This window comes from Blennius ocellaris (genome assembly GCF_963422515.1).
Source record: "Blennius ocellaris genome assembly, contig: SCAFFOLD_251, whole genome shotgun sequence".
Classification (NCBI taxonomy): Eukaryota; Metazoa; Chordata; class Actinopteri; order Blenniiformes; family Blenniidae; genus Blennius; species Blennius ocellaris.
This window is the reverse complement of record NW_027661984.1, coordinates 32,343-43,072: the sequence shown is the minus strand read 5'-3', so window position 1 is coordinate 43,072 and position 10,730 is coordinate 32,343. Positions and strand designations below refer to the sequence as shown.

General features: G+C 43.1%; 1 protein-coding gene across 1 annotated transcript; it reads left to right on the top strand.

Moving 5' to 3' along the window:
* The first annotated feature begins 4,898 nt into the window (after positions 1-4,898).
* On the top strand, positions 4,899-10,170 carry LOC308148463 (sodium-coupled neutral amino acid symporter 2-like). Its single transcript, XM_080521926.1, has 3 exons — positions 4,899-5,444; positions 6,231-6,328; positions 6,430-10,170. The coding sequence occupies exons 1-3, from the start codon at positions 5,396-5,398 to the stop codon at positions 6,532-6,534; spliced, it is 252 nt and encodes an 83-aa protein (XP_080378052.1). The 5' UTR covers positions 4,899-5,395; the 3' UTR covers positions 6,535-10,170.
* The last annotated feature ends 560 nt before the right edge of the window (positions 10,171-10,730 follow it).

Genomic DNA, 10,730 nt, shown 5'->3' with positions numbered 1-10,730 from the left:
GACTTAATATAACAGTCATTTATGAATCATGGGAAATGGTGGAAGTTGCAGGAAGCCGCCACAAGGGGGCAGCAGCTTAGTTTTTTGATATTCAATGAAGTGCTGACAGAGGATGATGCAGCAAGCTTCTCCTGCATAACACACACACACACACACACACACCACACACACACACACACACACACACACACACACTAACATTTGCACAATATGCAGTTGTAACGTCTGTTGTGTAATCTTACATACACACATCGTTTCTCGGTTGCTTGGCAGACTAACCCCCCCCCCCCCCACACACACACACACACACTCCCTCCCCAGGATTTCATTTCAGATTTAATCAGATAGCACCCCCCCCCCCTGCATTCCCAGCCCCTCTCCTCCGCAGTGGAAGTTTACAGAGTGGACAGTGGAAAAACCCTCACCCTGTCCTGGAGGCGGAGCCTATGAGACTGGGGGGGTGGAGGGGGGTTAGTGGGGGGGGGGGGGGGGGGGCACACGAGCGAGTGGTGGGATAGAAACAAAAAGCCGGGGCGATAGAGGACGTTTGGAAATGTGTGTCTCGCACGATATGGAATATGTTTGTTGTCGATGTGACTTCAGGTGTTCAAATAAACAAACAACAACAACAAACATGGGGGGGGGGGGGTGTTGAGGTGACAGTGCAGCTGCGGTGAATTATTGGACCACAGACGTCCAGCGAAGCCGAGCGGCCACGTCCGAGTCGTCGACGTTTAATTAATCGACGCCGGTTGAAAAGATGAAAGGAAAGATAAAAGAAAAGAAGAAAGAGTGTAAAGTGTCTCTGCCAAGTTTCCCTTTGACCTTGAGAATCTGCTCTGCTGACATTCGTCCTAAATGGCAAGGTCGGCGGGAGATTACGTGAGCTTTGTCTCCGGCCGGGTGAAAGAATGTGTGTGAGAAGGTGTGTGTGTGTGTGTGTGTGTGTGTGTGTGTGTGTGTGTGTGTGTGTGTGTGTGTGTGTGTGTGTGTGTGTGTGTGCAGTCACGTGAAGGGTCGATGCCAACAGATCACACAGGGCTTTGTCAGGATCCAACACATAATGAAAAAGGCTTTATGTGGAGTCAAACGTGTCCCAGTTCTCAGGCTGGGTGTGGGAGGGGCCGGCCGGCCGGCGGGACCCCGCCCCCTCCTCCACCCTCCACCCTCACCCTCTGGAAATATACACCTTAGTGCCGTCAATCGAGTAAAAAAAAGCTAATTAATCGCACCTTTTCCTGTGATTAATTGCGATTAATCGCATTGTTTTTCTACAGAAGAGTGAAGCTTGTAATGAATTAATGTCGACTCAACACAGGATATTTAAATTAAAAGACTGTTTATGACGTCTTTTTTAGCTTTTGCTGAAACTGTTTCTCTACAAGATAATAAAAAATATTAGTTAATTAATTAATAAACGTCTGGGTTTAGTTAGAGATTCGAGGTCGCCACTTTGAAGATTTATATATTTCTAGAAACAAAGTTGAAAACTTATTACATGAACTGAGTGACAATAATATACTGTAATACACACACACACACACACACACACACACACAGACTAATAGTCAGCCAACATGGCAACCTGCCGTTTCGCTGCACAATTACTTCCATGGTCCTTAAATTCGGCTTTTCAAAGTAAAGCTAATGACTTTCACTTCCTCAATCTTGCGTCTGGAAACTTTTAAGTTAAACAAAACAACAAAACTCCGGTTTCCAGGTTAAAAACACTAAACACCCATAATGCAACAGCTGTAGGAGAAGGTTTTTTTTTTAACATTTTAAATGAAAAGTGCATTTAAAATTAAATGTATTAATATTTATTGTTTTTTTTATATTTATTTAAATATTATTTTGCACCAGAAAGTTTCATTAAAAGATTTGAGTCATTTTTGCTAATAATTGTTGATTTTTGTCAAAATATTCAGGACATATATTCCGCGCCACAACAGATAAATTTAAATTTAAACCTCATTATGTCACTATTTTAATGCGATCGCCTCACATCTGCAGTTCTGATCCGTCCTGAGGACTTTTCAGAGGTTCTCTCCTTTCCTCCTGCAGTTTTTTAGTTTTTTTTAAACTTTGGCTTCCCGTCTAAAAACATGCGTTCAAAGTTAATCACCTATTTATAGCTAACCCTGTTTCTCTGCGTTTCTTGTTTTTACACACAAAAATCAGCTGTGACTGGGGAGATATTGAAAAACTTTATTTATTTCCTCTCATGGAAAGAGATGGAGATTTACGTTAAAATTCATGTATTTTTTCCAGGATTCTGATTGGCTGTCGTGGCTTCATGCTTCTCGCTACACTGCCCCCTGCAGGTCTGGCTGCTCACTGCAGCTCTGAACCAGGTGGATGTGTTATTGCAGGTTTTGTTATGCATCACTTCCTGTTGATATTTTTAAACTCTTGTGGAGTTTCCGTTCCACCGTGTGGAGAACGCAGATTTGCAGCCGTCTCGTATTTTCACAAATCAGATTTAGAGAGAAAATCCCCCATTTTTTTTTTTTTTTTCCTTTTTAAATTTTCTACAAATTGCAACGGGATGTTTCAGTGGCTGGCTGGAGCCAGATGTGTCCGGCCCAGTCCAGTGTGTGTGTGTGTGTGTGTGTGTGTGTGTGTGTGTGTGTGCAGGTGAAACAGCAGTGTAGGAGTGTGTAAACGACTCCAAAGGCTCCGCGCCAGCTAACGGCCGGGTGCCGAATAGTTCGGAGCCCGGAGAGAAATGCAGCATCCAGACTCGAGTTTTCCGAGCGAAGCCTAATTATGCAACAGACGGTGGGAGCGAGGTGGAGGTGAAGAGTCGGGGGGGGGGGGGGGGGGGGGGGGGCTTCAGATCAAACTGTTGAACGGCAGAAACGGGAAAATAATACCATAAATGTGCATTTTCTTCATTACTTCTCCCGAAGTATCCCTAAAATCTATAAATATTTGATAAATATATAAATACACTGAAGCTGTTCCGGCTCAGATTTGACCTTTAATTGTTAATGTGGATTTTATTTTCGGTCGGATCAAGAAAACTGTTTTTGTTCGCTATAAAAAGAGCATCAGGACGTAAAGGATAAGCTTTTCCCTTCGTCTACACTTTTATGGTCCATTTGCTTTTAAATACAGGAAACTAAACTTTACCAATTTATTCTATGAAAACAATTCCGTGGAAGCAAACTAAAATTAAATTGTTTTATAAAATTTTCTTATAAAACATCTAAAAACTTTTTTTTTTCTATGCAACATGTTTCTATAACCAGAAAAGTATTTTCTGCTATTTTTCAGACTTTTCCCATTTTAATTGCATTTAATTGCCTAAGGTTCTGTTATTTAAAAATAAAATAAAACAAATTTTAATAAAATTTTGTTTGTATAAAATTTCTTATAAAACATCTAAAAACAATTTTTTTTCTAGGTAATATGTTTCTATAGCCAGTAAAGTATTTTCTGCTATTTTGAGACTTTGCTCATTTTAATTGAATTTAATTGCCGAAGGTTCTCTTATTTAAAAATAAAATTTAAAATTAAAAAAATGTAATAAAATTTTGTTCTTATAAAACTTCTAAAAACAATTTTTTTTCTATGTAACATGTTTCTATAACTAGTAAATTATTTTCTGCTATTTTAAGACTTTGCACATTTCAATTGCATTTAATTGCCTAAGGTTCTGTTATTTAAAAATAAAATAAAATAAAAACATTTTAATAAAATTTAGTTTTTATGAAATTTTCTTATAAAACATCTAAAAGCAATTTTTTTTCTATGCAATATGTTTCTATAACCAGTAAAGTATTTTCTGCTATTTTTAAGACTTTTAATTGCATTTAATTGCCCAAGGTTCTGTTATTTACTTTGTTTGGCTCCGGTTGTTCCAAAGTGCTTTATAAATAAAGCTACATTGAATGGGATTATCTGGGGAGGGACGACGTCCGAGGCTCTTCAATTCTTCCACTTTGTAGTTTTAACTTTTGCGCAAACAAACGAAGACAAAGACGCTGAAGTCACAAGTGGAAACTCGAGTTGGTGAAGAGGAAGGTGGAGGGAGGGAAAAAAGGGGGGGGGGGCGCCCCCTGCAGGCTCCTCCCCCTTCCTGCAGGCCCCTCCCTCCCTCCCCGGCTCAGGGCCGGCTGATGCAATCCCCCGGTTCCATTGCGCTGCGGGAGATAATCCTCTTGGTAACCTTCCTCACGGGGCCTCGGGCTTCACCTGATACCTGCGACCTTTCACCCACTGGGGGGGTCGAACAGGCGGCCGGGGGCTCAGCTGCACCGGGCGTCTTAGCCGGGATATCCTGCTAAGACCCCCCCCCCCACCACACACACACACACTTGACACACTTCAGTAAGTGGCCAAGTGTGAGAATCGCCTTCTGGCATGGACACTTTCCTCTTCATGGCCTCTGGAAGTAAAACTGAGCCGTCAGATTCTCAATTCCAATTTCTAACTCTGAATTTTTTTTTTACCATCAAAATCAGACTTTGAATTTTAATAGCTGTTGAATTTCAAGTACATCTTTTTGCTTCTGATTTTTTCTTTCAACATCTAAAAATATTCAGTGTGTCTAAAAATTCAACCGCAAAAACAATTTCAGCTGCAAAACAATTCAGCTGCAAAAACAAATTCAGCTGGAAAAAAAATTCATAATCATGATTATTTTCACGATTACGTTTTTGAATGTGGAACAGCATTTATTAAACATGTTTAACAAAAAGATTTCCATGTTAAATATATAAAAATATCTCATGTAATGTCGCAGTAAAAAAATAAGCAATAAATAAATAAAAACTCCAGTAATGAATGATTCTATGTTGGTGCTTTGGCCGTCCAATGAGAAACTCGCTTCTCTAAGACCAGATGTAAAAACACCTTTTTATATTTACCAAGTTACTTTACTTCCGTGTACTGAAAAGAGTTAAATCTGCTTTAATGCTAGTAGCCGCTGTTAGCATTACTTAGCTTTAGAACGACACGTAGCCTAAACCGCTGGTGTAACTCGCCGTTATTACATCATCAATATATGTTGGTTTACGGCAGGTACGTCAACGGCGTACACACGCAGGAAACCGCACATTTAAAACCTTTTTTGGGAAATTTGAAAGTAGCAAGTTAGCGCTAAGTAGCTAACTGCTAAGCTAAGTAGGTCATGGGGCCGTAAAGATGTAACAACCTTTGAATTTACAACTTGAAGTTTTCCTCTGCTGTGACGCGGCGTCAATATGATGAAAACCAAACAAACTAACAACTACAACAGAAAATAAAGGCGATTTTTAACAGTTTGGCGATAAATCTGTGTGACGTGTTTCAGATCCGCTCGTCCATCACCACGCTGCTCTTCAGTGGGCGGGACTTCAGCTGGACCCGCCACCTGCTGATCGCCGCCGCCATCCTGGCCTTCAACAACATGCTGGTCATCTTCGTCCCCACCATCAGGGACATCTTCGGCTTCATCGGTGAGGCGCCGCGCCGGGAAACCGCTTCAACCTCAACCAGGAACCTGGATCAGGTTAAACCAGGAACCTGGTTCACCTCAGCCAGATGTTTCTGGCCTGTCGTCCACACCAGGAACCTGGTTCACCTGAACCATGAACCAAGTTCACCTGAACCAGATGTTTCTGGCCTGTCGTCCACACCAGGAACCTGGTTCACCTAAACCAGATGTTTCTGGCCTGTCGTCCACACCAGGAACCTGGTTCACCTAAACCAGATGTTTCTGGCCTGTCGTCCACACCAGGAACCTGGTTCACCTGAACCATGAACCAAGTTCACCTGAACCAGATGTTTCTGGCCTGTCGTCCACACCAGGAACCTGGTTCACCTGAACCAGATGTTTCTGGCCTGTCGTCCATACGAGGCGGTTTTAAAAGTGTGAGAACAGGTTTTTGGAGTCCCAGACTGAGGAAATTGTAAAACCCCGGCTCGTGTGGACGGCAAAGACGATCATCTATGGAAAAAAGATGAGGTCTTAACATTGAAGCAATTTTAATGAAAATATAGTGAAACGTCTATATAACTTCTTGTAGAACTGTTGCATTATGGGTATTTTTTACAAATTTCCCCCGACATTACGGCTTTGAGGCTAATGCTAGTTTTCCATCTATCATGATCACTGATATGTGTTAGTTTAAAAAAAAAACTGAATCTATATTTTCGTGGCGATGCTTCCATTCGCCGGGTGGTTTGGCGCCTCCTGCTGGCCGCTTTATTAACACTTAGGCTCCTCCCTCTTCCTCCTCCAGGCTCGTCTGCGGCCACCATGCTCATCTTCATCCTCCCCGCCGCCTTTTACCTCCGCCTGGTGAAGTCGGTGCCGCTACGCTCGCCGCAGAAGATCGGGGTGAGTGAGCCACGCCTCTGCGCTAAGCCACGCCTCCGCGCTAAGCCACGCCCCCCCAGATCCTCAGCAGTTAAAAAAAACGTCTCCTCCTGTCTTTGCAGGCGGCCGTCTTCCTGGTGGTGGGAGTCGTCTTCATGATCGGCAGCTTGACGCTCATCACCCTCGACTGGATCCACAACCCGTCGGGCTCCGGCGGCGACCACTAAGCCCCGCCCCCCCCTCTTCCTCCTCCTCCTCCTCCTCCTGCTTCACTTCATCCGACACACCTGGAAATCTCAGCATGCAGACTCAATGTGCTGCATCCGGCCAAGGCCTTGTACTCTTCCCCCACCAGCACCCGACAGGATGTGACCTAACAAATTAAAAGCCCACAGAGGGCTTTTAATCCCCCCAAAAAAGACGCAACGCCTCCAGTCGTCTGAACTTGAAGGAGTCGTTCGGAGGAATCGTCTCTCTTACTTTGTAGTTTTTGTGCACAAAAGACCCCCGAAACTCTCACGTCAGTATTTTCCTCCGCCGCCGTGAACGAAAAGCAGAAACAACCCGGCGAAACTATGGGAAACTTTGCCAAAGTCAGGTATGGACATGCAGGTTTGGGCGGAACGAGGGAAACGCCGGCCGAAGAGGCGCTTCCAAGTGTTTCCGCCGCGGCGGGATCGGAGGCGTGAATGTACATAATTTATCTACTGAAGGCAAAAGAAACACAAAAAAGGAAAGAAAGAACGTTGTACATAATGTCTGACGTGGGCCTCGTGTGGCAATCAGGTTGTATGGCGTGTGTGTGTGTGTGTGTGTGTGTGTGTGTGTGTGTGTGTGTGTGTGTGTGTGTGTGTGTGTGTGTGTGTGTGTGTGTGTGTGTGTGTGTGTGTGTGTGTGTGAGAGCGGGGGAATTATTGGAAAAGCCGTCACAACCTCTCCGAGAAGATCAAAACACACGCGGACACACACCAGCTGGAGTAATTTATTAGGCACCGCACTTAAACGTAGGCTAGTTTGCGAAAAAAATCTGCGAAAAGATGCGTCATTTGGACAATTTCAAATTTAGCGCACGCACAAACTTTGTATGTTGGATGTTTGAAAGTAAAGTTGCCAAAATCAATCAGTTTTTACCGTTAAGCTGAAACGGTGACTATCAAGCTAACGCTACGGCTAGTTTGGCTATTTATAAAACCTAAAATAATCCCCCCGTATGACAATTATATTCTGATTATGTACAAATTGAATGAGAATTTGAACTTTAGTTGAATTGGGCCAGCGAGGCTTAGCTAGCCGCTAAAGCTACTTAGCATACACGCGGGTGTTGTATTTTTAAATAACTAGAGAAAGTTGTTAGCGCACGCACAAACTTTGTATGTTGGATGTTTGAAAGTAAAGCAAATTTTTTAACCGTTGCCAAAATCAATCAGTTTTTACCGTTAAGCTGAAATGGCGACTATCAAGCTAGCGCTCCAGTTAGCTCGGTATAAAGATTTAAAGCCTAAAATAATCCCCCCGTATGACAATTATATTCTGATTATGTACCAATTGAACGAGAATTTGGTGGATTTGAACCTTAGTTCAATTGGGCCAGCGAGGCTTAGCTAGCCGCTAAAGCTACTTAGCATAAGCGCGTGTTATATTTTATAAATAGAGAAAGTTTGCTCCCTTCAAAAAGTATTTATTAGTATCCAGACGACCTAAAAATCGCTCACTCATCTCTGCAGATTGATCATTTTCTCGCGGTGCCTTGATGCCGCCGGGAAGCGGCCGCTAACACCGCTAACATGCCTTTTAAGCGGCAAAATAAAAAAAATCCGCGGCCTAAAATCCAAGCCTCCCGACTCGCCTCCTTCCCGGCGTCGAACAAACAACCTCCAGCCAAAGTGGACAAACCCTTACGGATCCTTTTGTGGATCTTCGTACGTCGCGACGGTCGACATTTCAAATGAAATACTTTATTATGTGTTACGTGTTTTTTTTGGACGACGGACGCCTTTGTGGACGATTGTACATGTTCTGTAAATAGTCTTTGTTTTATGGTACCCTGACGCCGGTGGGCGGGTCGTGTGGGGGAGATTCTCACGTGGCAAAGTTTTTCTTGAATCAGTGTTTGCTTCAGTAAATATATATAAATATATATAAATATCTAAAACATATATTAGAACTTTTTGTTTCTTTTGCTGTATGACAGGTTTTTGTTTTCCTTTTATTTGACGCTTGTGTATTTGTAGATTCGTGTCTCTCTCTCATATATATATATATATATACACATATATATATATTTATATTGGGACAAGTTGAATCAATTTCCCAGAAGTCTCAGATAAACAAGCAGTTTCTGTAAGTTGCCGCCTCCTGCTGACCAACACTGGGTTGTGAAATAAAGCTAAAACTGAGCTTCTTTTTAAAGAAACAGAAGCAAGAAGTTTTTCTGATTTTTGGTTTATTTGTTTTGTTTTGTTTTTGTTTAGTTTTTTCCTGGAAGGGCTAAATATCTTGTGTTGTTTGCTTCCGAAGCGTACGCCCGTACTCAACACGTCACCCCAACGCCTTTTTTTAGTTCCGTTAACTACCGCCAGTGTCCCGGCTCTGTTTGTTTGTTTGTTTGTTTGTTTGTTTTTATTTACAGTCTGGAAAGTGTTTCATACCACAACTCGAGCTACTGGAGTACCTCGAGTGTCGGATCCGGGCGAATGTCGTCCTTCTCACTTCTAACCTCTGCACCATTGAGCCAAGACGTACAATAAGAGTCCCGGGGGGGGGCGTCCCAATAGTCCCTCCTACCTCCTTGTCTCTACCATAACCCCTTGGATGACATCACAGGGTGAAGGAAAGGTGTTAGGACGCTTCCTAAAGGAGTTAAGGTGTTAGGAGGTTTCCTAAAGGAGTTAGTGAAAGGTGTTAGGAGGATTCCTAAAGGAGTTAGTGAAAGGTGTTAGGAGGCTTCCTAAAGGAGTTAAGGAAGGTGTTAGCATCGGTGTTTCCTAGGCTAAAGGAAGCATCGGTGTTTCCGAGGCTACAGGAAGCATCGGTGTTTCCTAGGTTAAAGGAAGCATCGGTGTTTCCTAGGCTAAAGGAAGAATCGGTGTTTCCTAGGCTAAAGGAAGCATCGGTGTTTCCGACGCTAAAGGAAGCATCGGTGTTTCCTAGGCTAAAGGAAGCATCGGTGTTTCCTAGGCTACAGGAAGCATCGGTGTTTCCGAGGCTACAGGAAGCATCGGTGTTTCCGAGGCTATAGGAAGCATCGGTGTTTCCGAGGCTAAAGGAAGCATCGTGTTTCCGAGGCTAAAGGAAGCATCGGTGTTTCCTAGGCTAAAGGAAGCATCGGTGTTTCCTAGGCTACAGGAAGCATCAGTGTTTCCGAGGCTAAAGGAAGCATCGTGTTTCCTAGGCTAAAGGAAGCATCGGTGTTTCCGAGGCTAAAGGAAGCATCGGTGTTTCCTAGGCTAAAGGAAGCATCGGTGTCTCCTAGGCTAAAGGAAGCATCGGTGTTTCCGAGGCTAAAGGAAGCATCAGTGTTTCCGAGGCTAAAGGAAGCATCAGTGTTTCCGAGGCTAAAGGAAGCTCTTAAGGAGTCAACGAGCCTCCTTTCCTAAGCTTAGTGTGAATTCACAGTCCTCATCACTTAAACCTTTCCGGGGTTCAGGAGAAGTGGCTAGGAAAGGAGGTATGAGGGACAATTGGGACGCCCCCCCGCCTCAGTTCTTCCTCCAGACCTTCAGCTCCTCAACTTCCTGTGAATCCGGCTGAACGTTCACATTTAGAATTGTACCTAAATAAAGCAATGTTGTTGTTTTTTTGTATCGGTGATGCAGTTTCATTATGATGAACAATAAAAAAAAGAATTAAACGTGAAAGGAAAACGTCTCGTTCGTCTTGTTGCCTTATGTAACGTCCTGAAACGGAGACGCTAAAAAAAACAAGCTTACGTAACGCGTGTCTGTGCGACGCGGCGTCGCGAGCGAATCACGATCACACGTTATGATTCCTGGAGAAACGAAGCGAATCCTTCAAGCTGCAGCTCACGTCTCCTCCTGACATGTGGCGGCTCCTCGCCATGTTCCACCTCCCTCGCCTTTTCACCTTCTTCCTCCAGAAAAACAAACCGTAGGACCGTCGAATTCGTTATGTAACACATAAACACGGCGTTTTTTCTCGTTAGAGAGTCAATAAATCCGCACGTATTTATATATAGTGTCAAATTTATGGAAGTAAAACTGTCATCAGATTCTGAATTCCAATTTCTAACTCTGATGTTTTTTTACCATCGAAATCAGACTTTGAATTTTAGAAGCTGCCGAATTTCAAGTACGGATTTTTTTTCAACATCTAAAAATATTCAGTGTGTACAAATTCAATGTGTCTAAAAATTCAGCTGTAAAAAAATTCAATTGCAAAAAAAAAATTCAGCTGAATTTGTTTT

Coding starts and splice junctions, on each gene's coding strand:
- LOC308148463 (XM_080521926.1), top strand. CDS start 5,396: ATGCTGGTCATCTTCGTCCCCACCATCAGGGACATCTTCGGCTTCATC. Junction 5,445..6,230: donor GGACATCTTCGGCTTCATCG/GTGAGGCGCCGC, acceptor TTCCTCCTCCAG/GCTCGTCTGCGGCCACCATG. Junction 6,329..6,429: donor GCTCGCCGCAGAAGATCGGG/GTGAGTGAGCCA, acceptor CTGTCTTTGCAG/GCGGCCGTCTTCCTGGTGGT.